This window comes from Chaetura pelagica, unplaced genomic scaffold (assembly GCF_000747805.2).
Source record: "Chaetura pelagica isolate M959 unplaced genomic scaffold, ChaPel_1.0 scaffold150, whole genome shotgun sequence".
Classification (NCBI taxonomy): Eukaryota; Metazoa; Chordata; class Aves; order Apodiformes; family Apodidae; genus Chaetura; species Chaetura pelagica.
The window spans coordinates 4,043,795-4,059,027 of NW_009952052.1; the positions used below are offsets into that span (position 1 = coordinate 4,043,795).

Consider the following 15,233-nt stretch of genomic DNA (forward strand, 5'->3'; position numbering starts at 1 on the left):
TACTGTCTACAGCTGATTTCCTCTAAAGTTGCTGGCAAGGCCTCCTGTGCTTCAGGTGCGTGCCATCTGTTATAAGAGGAACAGTAATCTACAACTGCAGAGGAGGGTAAGACAGCTGAGAAAGAGAGCTGCCACAAGCAGTAACTGAGATGCAGTGAGCTTCAGGAATCAATTTGGTAGTAGTATGGTTCAACACACTTGTGTGGAAACTGAAAATATCTTTCAGGAGACTTAAAATCTTACTGTAATGCTTTAAATGGCATTAATTTGCACATAAATCTTATATGTATATTATGCAGATTTTACTAATGGAAGTTTTATTATCCACTAATTTGTCTATATTTTATATTTATATTTTAGATTTTAAATATATAGGATCTATGTCTTTTCCTCTCATGCCTTTGCTTTTTGGCCACACCAAGTTTTGACATCAGATCTCTTTTCCTTTCTTGCATGTTATCTTCCTCTTTAATATTAAAATAATAGGTGTTTCTATTTTTGGATTTTAAAAGTATCTGTCTTGTGTTTCATGAATGAGAAGGAGCAGGTGCAGCCTTCAGTATTTGAAGACTTAGGTCTGAGACTGAGACACTCCTGAACTATTGATTACTGTCAAAGGGGTTTTAGATTAGAAAACCTTCGAAGACCTTTACTGTAATTGTTCCTAGCATTCTGATAGTATTTTTTAAAATGTACAGGTAGCATGTTATAGGAGAAGCTATTTATTTATAGCTTTCAGATACATTTCAGGTTTGTTTTACGTATAATTGTGGCTAAATTATAATTGTGTCTGTCAAAAGAACAACTGTACATCTAATTTATTTTCCAGAAAAGAATACCCTCCTCAGCTTCAGAAAGTAGAAGCAGACCACATTAGGTTACCACGGTCTCAAGGAATGGGTAAGTTATGTTTAGAGTTCTCATTTCTTTTAAGCAGGATAATTTTTTTTAATACCTGCTTTGGGTGGTGTGTTGTCAAACTTTGTGTAACCCTTAATGTATCTATTTCTATCCTTTTATCTTGTTATTCTAGATTTATACATGTTTGTGCATGAAGGGATGATTTTGCCCTTTTTGACAAACTTCTGCAACCTTTTCAGTCATACTATAATCAGTTTTAAATAAGGCTTCTGTTATTTTAAGATTAACTGAAATTTGGAAAATTTAGAATCATGGAAATGTTGGAATTGCAACAGATCTCTGGAAATCATCTGGTCTGAGTCCAAGACCTCAGCTTGTTCTTGAATTATTGACGAGGAACTCCTGTAGTATGTACAAAATGTAACATGGTACATAACACTTGGTATGAAGTATATTCAGGCCTTGAAGTAGTGAGTAGAAGAGCCAGCATCAGCACTACCCTGTCGCTCAACTGAAATATGCTCTTATATTATTGGTTAGGGGCAACTGATGCAGGTGCAAGAGAGAAAATATAATTTGCTTTGAGGTGTGAACATTTTGAACCTGGAAAAAAGTATCACTGTGTTTGGTTGACGTTAGTCTGTACAGGTGCAGTCTGTAAACCTGCTATTCAGCTGCTAAACCAACTATGCTGGCCAGCTAGTTTGCTGTGCTGTTTTAGGTTAATGTTAAGTAGAACATCATCAGTTATCTGCAAGAAGTTAACTTAGAAAAAACCTGCTTATTATTGTTACTTGTTTTGAAAACAAGTAATTCTTTAGTTTTAAGAAGTCTTCTAGTAGTAGGATATTTGTGAGACTATCAGTATGTATTTTGAAAAAGTGTTCAGACTTGTTAAAAAAAAATACCGACTTAAAAAAGTTCCAGTATGGAGACTACAGTTAAACTAGGGAGTGTAAATAGCACTTTTACATTAAACTGGCACTCTTGTACAGCATCCTGCACTTCTTAAAATAGTAAAAAAAAATCAGTCTGTACATTGTTAGTTTAAGTGGATTATGGATTTCTTTCTTCCTGTACTCTTTGAGTTATTAACTGAATACCCCAATATAACACAGCATATAGCAGTATAGTTCAGGGTACTGCTGAGCCTTGTGCTGAAGGTTTAAATTATAACTACACGGGATATTTGTGATGTTCTAAATGCATGCACCAACAGTCCATTGGTGAAAAAGACCATCTGCATCATCTATCAGATGTCCTCCTATTTTTGGTAATGAAAGCTCCATTCTGGTTGTACTTAAGTTAGTGCGGATTTTCATGTCCAAAGAGACTGAAATAGTATTAATAAATCAATGTTTTCTAAGTAAATTTGGGAATTTTTTTTTTATTCATATGACAAATCCTGGGACACTTGAAGCAGTATAGTTTGATGGGTGTTTAAAAAGGGTTTATGTTTTTAGTTTATATTAGTTTATGTGAAGAAATCAGTTGATCTTAATTTTAAATGCATATTAGTTGATCTAGCACAGGCCTCTCTGCCTGGCAAGATCATGGAGCAGATCATCCTGGAAGGTCTGCTAAGGCACATGGAAAATAAAGAGGTGATTGGTGACAGCCAACATGGCTTCACTAAGGGCAAGTCATGACTGACCAATCTGGTGGCCTTCTACAACAAGGCTTACAGAGATGGTGGATGGTGGCAGAGCAACTGAGGTCATCTACCTGGATTTGTGCAAGGTGTTTGACACTGTCCCACATGACATCCTGGTCTCCAAACTGACAAGACATGGATTTGACAAATGGACCACTCGGTGGATAAGAGATTGGCTGGATGGCCACACCCAGGGAGTTGTGGTTAATGGTTCAGTGTCCAAATGGAGGCAGGTGTCCCTCAGGGATCAGTATTGGGACCAGTGCTGTTTAACATATTTGTTGGAGACATGGACAGTGGGATTAAGTGTATCCTCAGCAAGTTTGCTGATGATACCAAGCTATGTCATCTGGTTGACACCCAAGAGGAAAGAGACACCATCCAGAGGGACCTTGACAGGCTGGAGAGGTGGGCCAGTGTGCCAACCTCATGAAGTTCAATAAGGCCAACTGCAGGGTCCTGCACCTGGGTTGGCACAACCCAGGCACAAATACAGGCTGGGGGGAGAATGGCTGGACAGCAGCCCTGAGGAGAAGGACTTGGGGGTGGTAGTAGATGAGAAGCTCGACATGAGCCACCAGTGTGTGCTGGAGCCCAGAGAGCCAACCATGTCCTAGGTTGCATCAAAAGATGCATGGCCAGCAAGATCAGGGAGGTGATTCTGCCCCTCTACTCTGCTCTGGTGAGGCCACACCTGGAAGACTGTGTACAGTTCTGGTGTCCTCAACACAAGAAAGCTATAGACCTGTTGAAGAGGGTCCAGAGGAGGGCCACCAAGATGATCAAAAACCTGGAGCACCTCTGTTATGAAGACAGGCTAAGAAAATTGGGGCTGTTCAGCCTAGAGAGGAGTAAGCTTTAGGGAGATCTTATAGCACCTTCCAGTACTTGAAAGGGGCCTACAGGGAAAGCTGGGGAGGGGCTTTTCATCAGAGGAGATAGCGAGAGGACAAGGAGTAGTGGTTTTAAACTGAGAGAGGGGAGGTTTAGATTAGGTATTAGGAAAAAGTCTTCACTATAAGGGTGGTGAGGAACTGGAATGGGTTGCCCAGAGGGGTTGTTGATGCCCCATCCCTGGAGGTTTTTAAGACCAGGTTGGATGAGGTTTTATGCAACCTGATCTAGTGGTAGGGTTGAAACTTGATGATCTTTAAGGTCCCTTGCCATCTTAATGATTCTCTGATTCAATGTTTCTTGTTAACATTTTTTAATTCTTTGCCTTGTAGACAGTATAATGGAAAACACAGAAGAGTCAGAATCAGAATCAGAATCTGAAATTAAGAGAAAGGTGCAACAGAAACGTCACTGCAATTCATACCAATCTGACTTGGCTCTATCTTCTGCTACAAAAAAATGCCTAACCCAGTTAAAGGTAGGTTAGATTTTAAAAACATGTACATTTTTATTGAACTTCAAAAGTTGATGCATATTTTAAAAACAGGCATTCATTTATAAAATAAGTTGATTTTCTAAAAGCCTTAGACTTAGGAGAGAGATTTACATAATTAAATTTCAATAAATTGTAGTTAAGAGATATTTAAGTGGTAATACTGATACTAGCAATGAAATGTTTGGTTTCTGATTTTAACAAACGGATGCTGCACTGAAAAGGTGAAGAACCTGTGTCTAAATTGTTTGGCTGATTGATAAACCAAAACCTCATAATTTTGGTTTGCTGTCTATGAAATAAAGGAATGATATTTTACCCTTTCACAGATTATTTATTTTTATTTTAAATGTCACTATTTTCTGTACTCTCACTATAAAGACAGAGGTACTGCAAAGATGCAGGTATGTCTTATAAGTTCCTCTCTTCAATGGAACTAACACAGGTATCCAAATGGCACTCTTTGCACGCAGCCAACCGGCATGTTCTGTATATCAATGTAATATATTTTGGAAATTCCTGTAAAGCCCTCCATATTTCTTACCATCTTCCCAGATTACTATGGAAGATGACCCACATACAGATCATGCTGTATGACTGTCAAAGCAAAACTTCCTTCAAGGAGATCTTGATAAAAAAAAAAACAACCCAAAAAGCAAACAACCAAACCAACCAAATAAAAAAGTACATCTCAGATTATTATATATAACCAGCTTGTGTTTACTCCTGTATATGAGAAAGTAAGTCGAGCTGTATTTCTTTTTAGGATGAAACAGTTGGTACTACTCTTATGCATTTCCTTTATCTATAGATAATAAATATGGTGTTACTTGGAAATTCTAATAGCTGAGGTTTTTATCAACATACGTTATCTGTGTAGATATAAACTTTAAAAGCTAAGTAATGAAGTAGCAAAGCAGTTAAAACCAAAAGACATTACAGCTCTGTGGGTTTTGTTTTAATCATTATACTGATAACTTTGTTTAAATTTGTTTAAAGAAGTGAAATACTCATGATGACTTATGTCCTGTCAGGTGAGAGACAAAAGTAGAAAACAGTCTTCTAGGTTGAAGTGGCCATTGAAGAAAACTATTTAAAAATAAATGGAATCTTGCCCACTGCCTTGATAAAACAACTTTAAGTCTCAAGATCTAACAGAAGTCATAATATACATAGTTTCTTCCTTACGAATTGCCCAAATTAGCATGAGAGGAAGAAGAGCAGCCTCATAATTTGTAGCTGAACTGTGGTCTGTGTAGACTATTTGCAGCAACTTCTAGCTCTAAGTAGAAGGTTCTGTATACATGTAGAAGTGAGGTATGCTTTCAGCATATTCGCCCTATCACAAAGCTATGGTACTGACTTCCAGAACTACTTCCTGTGTTGTATACAAGTGGAAAGAGAGGGCTGGATCTGCATGGAGAAGCACCAGCAGCTTAGTGTCCTTGAGCCAGACTGCATGTAGCTGACCACATTGCTGAAACAAGTTGTTCTCTGTCTCCTTGATAAAAAAGCGGCAGACTCGATTATGTTATTCCAGGGATGTGATTTCATTTCCAAAGTCATCAGACAGATTGCACTTGTAAACAGTATTTGATAATTACATCTGGTACTTTTTCCCACGCATGTCTTCAAAATCTGTAAATTTGAGAACACCAACAGTCATTAATTGAAACCAGTTACTTTTTCTTGGAAGAGCTGTGCCTGTGCTAAAAGTGTCAAGCAATAAGCTTAAAAAAAGATGAAACCTCTGTATTTTTCACATGAATATACTGTGAGATTTCAAAAAGGCATTGTTAAAATATGTGAGGCTACATCATCATTAAACAGGTTGATTTAAATTCAATTGCTGATTCAGGAAATTTCTAAATTAGCAATTATTACACCAAATAAAGAGGATATATCCCTACTCTGTCTGCTGTGCTCCCAACCATTTACCACTGGCCACTGTCTACAGTACATCACGGGGCTAGGTGAACCTTTAGTCCAATCCCGTAGAGTAGTTACGATCTTGTGAGACTGTAGTTTGTGGATATGCTTTCTGGATATAGGACAGATCTTGCTGCAGCTGAATACACTGGTAAAACTCTTGGTTGTTTTTCTTTTTTTAAATAGGTGATGAGTTTTTATTCTCTATAAAGGATTTTTAAAAAGGGATTTAACACAATGATTTATGCATTTGTCATGACCCATATGCATTTTCATGAGCCATGAGCTGCCAGAGTGTGCAAATTATCGATCAGAGGCTTATGGAACCTCTGAACAACTCAGAAGTGTTGTTTATGGTTTTGTGCCAGAGGAATTACAGACATAACCAACTGCTTCTCAGGCAAAGTGCAAATGGTTTTCATCCTACTACACTGTAACAGGTAGCACTTTATAATTGTTAGAAATGTACATAGTTTAGAAAGGAAGGAAACAATAAAAATGTTGGATTCTGAACTTCTGATGATAGGGCAGAGTATTTGTATAGACCATATAGTATTTGTGTTTTACAGATTTCACAGGTTAAAAAATTGATATATTATACAAGTTGTAAGGCAGACACATTTAGACAGAACTCATCTGCTTAAGTAGTCATAGATGTTCATATTTATCCAAAAAAAGAGCATGCCCCTCTTAATGAACAGTGCTACCTCTACTATCATGATGCAGACTTTCAAACCATGGAACAGAAGTTGATTTGAAATTTTTAGTGTTTGGTTGATGTAGAGGGGTGCAGTTATTCTACATTTAAATCCTTCAGGTACAATTGGTAGCTTCTGTTGAAACTTTTGAAGTCTGATTAAAATTCCTGAATAAGATTAGCAGTGTCCTTGTAAAGCCTACATCCTGCAGCTGTGCACTGAGGCATGACACTAGTTTTCACGTCACTTGCTATCTTATCCCACCACTTAGTCTTTAGAGGTCTGATAGATTTTGCTTTTTTTGTATTTGTTTCACTATAGTATGTGTAGCTTTGTTAAGTGACCAAAATTTTGTAAAAATAATATATTCTTCTTGTATGACTATTGTCTTCACATTTGTTTTTAAAAATGATTGATGTTCCCACACCTGTGGAAGTCCTCTTTATTGGAAATGTGTTTGTGGCTGGGGGGTGCTAATTGTGATAGCTATGTTCTGAAAATAGGTTCAAAAAGGTTTTGGTGGGAGGTAGGTATTTATTTGTTATCTTCAGTAATTCTCAGTATTAGTGGTTGTTGTTTGAGCTCAGTGCTCCAGGAGACAGCAACATACAACTGGAGACAACTAAATTTCAGTTCTAGATGTGTCCCATATTCAACTCAGTGCACAGTCAGTAGCTTAAATCCTTTAGACGTAGAAGTCCAAGTTCTGCACTTGTGTTTCATAATTAGGTGGAGCCTAGTACATGTGGGAGAAAGAAAGTACATCTCTATCTTGGAAGGACAACTAAAACTTCATGATCTAGGAGGCTGGTTCTAGTCTTCTTTAGCATTGCTCTGGGGATTGTTAGGTTACTTTATATTCATCCAGGCAAACGATTTACAGAAGTCATGTAACTGTACCTTCTTGCTGATAGTTATATGTATCTTAACAGTGTGCAACCTTTAGATATAGAAAGAAATCATGTAAAAAGGAAAATCTGAATTGTCCAGCAGTAATAACTTTGTTAAAAATGCCACAAATTTCTTTTGTTTCTTGTGGAACATTTTCATTTTCTAAATGAAAAAAATTAAACTATTTTATTGTTTGCTTTCTTTGCTTACTGAAATTGCTAATACAGTGTTGTCAGTCTTCATTCCGAATGGAAATGAAATGCAAGATTGGGTAAGGTTATCTTTGTACCTACACATTTACTGATTTCGTGTGTGTCCTCTCTAGCTTTTGGAACAAATTGATTATTCTACTGATTGCCCAAATTGTGGGCGAGGAAATGAAAATCAGACCAAATGCCGGCATTGTGAAAGTGCATCTCTAAAGGATTTGCAAAAAGGAGTCTCCAGACAAACTGTGACTTTAAGTGAATCTATGGGACCTTTATCACGTTCTTCAATACATCAGAATTCAGCAGCACAAAAATCTTCAGGTACAGGGTTCAACACAAAGAAGTTTTATAGTTCTGCTGTTGGGAAAGGTCCGACAGATATTCTACTGAGTAATGAAGTTGTAGGACATTCTATGTTAAGACAGAATGGAAAAGTTGGTCTTCTAACTGGAGCAAAAAATCCTAAAATTACAGGAAGCTTAAGACAAAGGAGTACAAGATCATCTGAACTAAATGATCCAAGTAAGTACCTTTTTATTAATACAGCCATAAACTGGAAACTTGAAACATTATATAATGAAGGAACAATCCTTGCAACTTTACAGTACTGATTTTGCATGGAATTTTTTTTGTGGGTGTGTTCTTGGGGAAGAGAGACAGACTTTTTATAATTTACTTTTCATAGGGCAAGGTACTTTCTCAGAAAAAGAAACATTGGAGAACATAAAAATGTCATGATTTTTTAAAAAGACTTACACTGTATAGTTAAAAAAAATTAACTCATTCTAAGCAGAATTCCATCACTCATTCTCCCAAAGGGAAAGACTGTCTTTGATTTTTATTGTGCATTTTTTCCCCTCTTTTCTTTTGAGCTATGCATGGAAACACTATCCAAGTTTACCCATTTATTTAAATTTCATAATTTGTAAAATGTTATTTTTTGTCCTTTTTCTGCGTAAACTCAATTTAAAAGCAGGAAGACCTGGAATTTGTGGAATTATGTTTTTTAGTTCCATGCTTATTCTGCTAGAGCATGTTAACTTACTGGTTTGAACACTTTTAGTCATACTTTCTCTTGTCAGTTTTTCTTAAGTTGTAATATTCACTGTCAGTTCTTGATTGAATCAAGAAGTGTATGCCTTCACCTGTTAGAGACAGATAAACAATTCTCATCTCTTGTATAGTTAGTTGTGAGAAATAAAAAAGGAGGGAGAGAGCACCTGTGAGCAGATTCCAAATTATCATTAATAAAAGCATAATATAATGGTAAATGTGGATTTCTTTTTGGCACTGCAGGACAATTTAATAAATTACTTTTAAGCTATTGCTTGAAAATAAATTTATGTTACAGAAAAATGTAGTGGTTGAGAATTTAATATTTTCTGTTTAGTTGTTTTGTCTAGTGATGATGATGAGGAGGAGGATAGTAGCAGCACTAGGAGAATGGAAAGCATTTCACCTCGTCCTGCAGATTCAGCCCGCTCCTCCCCAGCTCCTTCTACAGGAAAGGTGGAAGCAGCATTAAAGGAAAACAGTTGTGGAATAGAACAGAGAATAGGTAGTATAACAACAGATACAGAAATTGCAGTCACGCTACCAAGAAAAGCAAGAATGAAAGATCAGGTACTATTTAATGCTTTATTTAAAGAAAACAAAAATAAAACCACAAATGGAAAATGTAAAGGATTGTCTTGTGTTGTCAGAAGTTGACTGTATTTGATTGCTTTTCTTATTTAGTAGCTCATTGAGTAGTCACACTGCTTATATGATACTGGAAATACAACAAAGTATGTTCCTTATGTTTTTACAAGCATTAATAATTATTTGAATTATGCTTCTCATATAGGTGCTTTTTTGTTGAATGGATACTCTTCGAAACTGGGCACTATATCTCTATGAAACTCAAGGGCCTACTTAGTTTAGAGAAAAATGTTCCTACCAGCTTTTGTCTGATAAGGCTTTGGACATTCAAAGTTAAACATGAAAAGTGACAGTGGGAGAAATAGTGGCCCTTTAAAATACTTTTGCAACTGTCCCAGTTAATAGCACTTATTTTAAAGATTTTATGGTGGGATTTTATTTAGGTAACTGATACACAAGGACAAAAAATACACCATGAGTGCGTTGAAAGGGGCCTGCTGTTAAAAACTTAATCACCTCAATATTGAAGTGCTGATTAAAACCACACTTGTCCAGTTTCACTATTTTGAGTTTGTTTCAACAAGAGTATCTGATCACATTTCCATTTGCCATCTCAAATCCTTTGTGTTTCTGCATTAAAACACTGAAGTAACAATGTCAAAACCTTCATGCTGTGTTGAAATTCAGAAGCCAATGTCCTACTGCTGTATTTGATGACATTATGGACATTTATAGCTTGGTGTATTATTAGTCACCACTATCAGTATAAAGCTGTGAACCTCCAGCCTAAAATAAGGCTGTAGAGCTGAAGTCTGGATGATAAATAGTTGTGAAGCAATTATTCCAGCATTATGTGCTGGAATAATTGAAAGTACTGCATGGTGAAGGCACTGACATCTAAGACTTCTGAAACTCCCAGATGTTGTCCTTTGTATATCCATATGTTACTGCTCACTAGTGTTTAAGAACCAGTTTTAACATTGGAAATGTACTGTGTATTTTACACAAAAGTAGAAAAGAGCTTGCTTTTGAAACAAGGGAATATATTTTTTTTAACACAAAATTTGCATTGATTCAATGAAATTACCAAGAATTGCAGGTATCATAGTGTTTTTGTCATATATGATAGAATAAGCTTTAAGAATAAGCTTTGTTAATTTTTCTCTCAAAATAGTAATTAATTCTTTATTGAGGAGAATACGTGAACATAGCACCACTGTAATGCTTATTGTCTTACTGTTTGTCTGTGATATGCATTTTGAGCTTTTAATAACATTTAGCTCCAGCAGACAAAACTGAAAAGCTGTCTTCAACAAGAGCCCTAGGTAAATATTTTACTTACAGAGATTTAGAATCTCTGCCTTCTCCACTGTATTTAAATGAAGGATCCAAAAATATATTTTCAGTTATGGCCAAGATAGTGATAGGCTAGTGATTAGGGACTTCAAAATAATTGTTGAGATTTAGTCTTAATAGAAATATTGAATCCCTTAGGAAGTTTTTCTTTGGGAGTTGTATCTTGTAACTCAAAAGAATGTTTATTAATGGATAGCTCTGTGAAGTAATATAAATACCGAAGAAAAGACTAGTGTTCAAGAAAGTAGAGCTTTATAAGCAATACAGCAAATAAACATATTGATCTAACAGCTATCAGCCAACTTTCTGACATTTTATCATGTTTTTGTAAGATTGTTCTGGTGTTAAATAAGAACTTGATTGAGAATATAGCTTCAGTCTCCATCTAGAGAATTTCTTGAATTTAAGCCAGACTGCAAATGGCCTTCGTTCAGTATTTAGTCTTCTGACCCTGGAATCTGTCCTAAAAACATCTTAATAGTTCTGTAGAGTTGCTTTAAGGAATTTTTATTTGGCTTATTTCTTTCTATTTCCTGAAAATTCTACTGCTAATGTGGTGAGGCTCTGTACTTTGGTAATAACCCAGTGTTTTCAGACTAAAACAAACTGAAAGAAAAAATCAAGCCACCCACATTGTGGTGCTTTAACAGAATTAGTATTTGTATATGTATAAATAAAATACATTAGAAATAGCCTTGTTTTGCTGTTGCACAGTGTTTCAAAATTACAAAAACTAAATTGATTTTGGCAATTTGAGAAGCATTATTTGTGATTTGGAAATGTTAACAGAATGTTTACCAGTGTCAGGTTTTTTTGTTCAATCTAACAATATTATCTTCAGGTATTCTTAAAATTAGGATATTTCTGGCTTGTGTATATAGTTGAGGTGGATGCTATAGTAAGTAATCCTGTTGGCCAACAGAACGGCAGCAGGAAATCTAGTCACTAGTTTTTAGGAAGCTTGTTTTAGCAATAACTTCTAGTGAGACATTCTGAAACCTTGAAAATTACTTTTCAGTTTGGGAACATTGTGTCTAACACTCCAATAAAACGTCGTAAAGTTATTTCTCAAGAGATTGTAACTGAGACTGTACCTCTAAATTATCAAAATTCTTGTGAAAGCGTCATTCTGAACTGTCGAAGTATACGAATAGGAACGCTCCGACGAATGGTAGTGGAACCTGTGATTGTAAGTAAACATGTTATTTGACAAATCTTTCAGTTTTTGGTGGACATTGTTAATTTTCATATATGAACAACATACAACAAACATAATATTTTTGCTTTGTGGAACAGTAAGCTTGTCTCTAATTTTAGAGGCTGAGGTTCCCAGAGAATCCCAAATGACTGTTACATACTAATGCATACGATCTAGTTCTGGTGTTTAATAGAAACATCATGGCTGCAAAACCCTTGAAAACACTGTTTACTTGGTTGGGGGCTTATGAATTAGCCTGCATTTGTTAAAGATATTGAAGGCAACAGTTGCCAAAAAATAGGTATTGATCTGTGGAAAAAAGAAGCGTGTCTGCAAGGAAAAAAATTTCCTTCTATAATACATTTTTTTAATATTTTTTTTTTTACCTTCTAAGTTATGTGGAGACTCTTGTATGCAGTAAGCCAGATAAAATGCATACTTCTTGCTGGGGTGACCATATAAATAGCAGAGATATATCACTTGTTCTTCCCACCTCTCTGCAGAACCCAGTTGTTTGATTTGCTTAAATACTAACAGATGACATTCTCTTTTGAAGACTTTTTTCTCCCTAAAATTTGTGGTATTTTTCCAAGTATTTTAAACCTTTTTGAAAATAGAGTACTTAGGAGACATCAAAAGTTTAAAAAGTCAATATGACTAGAAGAGACACTGAATGGTAAAGAACAGACTTGCTTCCTTGAGTTGTGCTGAAATGTATGCTTTGTTGGGTTTCTTAATTATATTTTAATATTTTGAATACAACATTTTCGTTACTCAATATTTAGTCAATTGAAATATGTTTGCTAAGAATTAAAAGGCATTAAGTCAGTTTTGGTTTGGAGAAGAAGTGAAATCTTATTACTGTGTTGTCTTCCACAGTTTTGCTTGGATTATATCAAAATACGCCTAGAAAGTCAAGATGGTGAGTACATCTTTTATGTTAATATATACTTCTAATTACATAACTTTGTCAAAAGAATTAACAGACAGATCATAATGAAATGTCAATTCTGGTTGTATTATGTATGTAATAAACTATACCGGGTGCCTATGGTCAGATAAAAAAAAGTAGAGAGTATAAACTTTAACTGAACTGCCTGGTGAGTAAAAACCATGATTATTTTTCATTATTTCTGCCTTCTACTAACAGAAAATTTTCAGATAGCAGGAATTAACAATTTGTGGTGTGTGTGCAATTGAGTCTTAGTTCTTCCCTTTCATCCTAGTTGAAGAGCTGTAGGTATTACAGTGATGATTGGCAAAGGTTGTTTTGAAAGTGCTTAACAAAAACAATAGGCAAGAGCAATCTGTAAAACATGTTACCTCTTTATTAGTTCTTTTATTTCAGATGCAGAAGTGGAGAGTAAAAACCACAGGTGTCTTAGACCATTCCTGTCTGTATCTCCCTTTAAAATTTTTTCTTTGTCACCCTATAGGGTTTTGTAGAGTAGCTTTCCTTCATTTTGTTAATCTTAAATTCCCATGAAGATACAGCCCTCCTGAATTTTGCCTTTTTTTGTTTGTAGAAGAGAATTACTGTATTTTGTCATGGTTATATGCAAAAAGGTGTCTGACAATCTGTATACTTAAGTGTAGCCTTTGCTCAGTCAAGTATTTAAGTTTCTGTTGCATCTAAAATTTAGATGCATAGAAACACCTATTTTCAGGCATTTTCAAAGAACACTTATAAGCTTAGTAAAATTTGTAGAAGAAGTCTTTACATTTTCAGTCAAAACAGTAGCACGGTCAAATTATTTCCATGGAACTTGATCACTCTAGCATAAAAATGGTGACTCATTAAGCACTGCGTTTATTGGAACATCAAGCACTTTTGCATTTCATTTTTCTGAATTTTGCATCTGGAGGTAGATGAGTGTATTCCCAACTAGTGGCATTTCTGTAACTTCATAAACATGGCATGATTTGTTTTAATACAAGGGTTTTTAAATAAAAATGATGCCTAATATTTTGTTTTTCTTTAGATTGATTATTGTCATGCTTTTTCAGGGAGGCAAATGCTTTGAACAGCTGTAGGAACAGCAGTACTGCCCTGCCTTGAGCTTGTTTTTGCATGTATAGATAGATATGTTAGGTTCTCAAAATTCTCCCTACATCCCTTGTCAGTTTTCTGCAACTTCCAACTGGTGTTTCAAGGAAACAGCTTTCTAACACAAAAAAACTAGTCACATTGCCTTTAATGGTTAAGTCCTATTGTCTGTCTTACGTCAGTGCTACAGGAAATGCTGTTCGCAAGTGAAAGTGTTTATGTGAAATGTGTTATAAGATGCCTGTCTTTATGCAAAAGGGTGAATATGATTTAAATTTTCATCTGAAGAGTAGACGGTCTTCTCACATATCAAATGCAGTATGCTTCATCTCAGTGTAGACATAGTTACAAGGGTTCAGAGTTTTCTCAAAAAAACAGCTAGTTCATGTTTTGGCAAGGACCTTCTATCTAGACACCATTACAAGGACCTGACCTGTATGCCTCAGTTAAATGGGTTGAATCCAGTTTTACACTGGAATTATTGTTATTGAGGTGTGCCTCTGTAAATGGGAAGCTAGGTGAAATCAATTAAGGAAAGTGTGTACATTTAGGGAGGAGAAAACTGAAGCAATATATATATGTATATATATATATATACACACACTATAAATAATACTATAGAGGCTGTGGTATTACAGGCAAGCCTTGGAAAACTGTTCTGTTGTTTGTTTTAAACACAATAGAGGGAAGATTCTAAGAGTCATCTATAAACTTTCATTTAGTTACTAGATTTTTTCTCCCACAAAAGTCCCTAGGGAGATAAAGGAGAATCAGTGCAAGGAGATGGACTAGTTAGATCCACACAGAATATTTCTGCTGCTCTTTTCCTGGTGAATTCACAAATTACTCTTTTGAGCAGTAACTGCTGCACAGTCAGCTCAAAGGAAGCATGTTGTTGCTGCAGCCCAACTCAGAGCTGGGCTGGTTCTTCCCCAGCTAGTGGGACAGGGGTATTGGAGGTTTAGAAGGACAGGAGAGCTGCTTTGCTCCACAGAAGCTGTGGTGGCCACCACTTCTGGTCTGCAGCCAGCGGATGCTCTCCTTTAGGTAACTGTTTGCCCTGTCTTTATGAGCAGTAGACTCCCTTTCTAGCAGTCATATGGGTGTGAATTTGTTTGCCAACAAGAAGGGAGGATGTAGAGGGCTACTGGATCATGAACTGGTTGAAAAGGAGTCAGAGAGTTGAAGTCAATGGGACAGAATCTGGTTGGAGGTGTGTGACTAGTGGAGTCCCTCAGGGGTCGGTACTGGGACCGGTGTTGTTCAACATCTTCATCAATGACCTGGATGAGGGTATAGAATGTACCCTCAGCAAGTTTGCTGATGACACTAAGCTGGGAGGAGTGGCTGACACACCAGAAG

The 15,233-nt window shown here is 36.0% G+C and overlaps 1 protein-coding gene across 1 annotated transcript in view; it reads left to right on the forward strand.

Moving 5' to 3' along the window:
* Positions 1-15,233, forward strand: part of SENP6 (SUMO1/sentrin specific peptidase 6) — a 53,472-nt gene that overhangs the window by 25,508 nt on the left and 12,731 nt on the right. The window contains 6 exon segments of the mRNA XM_010003426.1: positions 830-900; positions 3,742-3,887; positions 7,746-8,151; positions 9,020-9,252; positions 11,645-11,815; positions 12,704-12,746. Coding sequence (XP_010001728.1) covers positions 830-900; positions 3,742-3,887; positions 7,746-8,151; positions 9,020-9,252; positions 11,645-11,815; positions 12,704-12,746 — 1,070 coding nt within the window.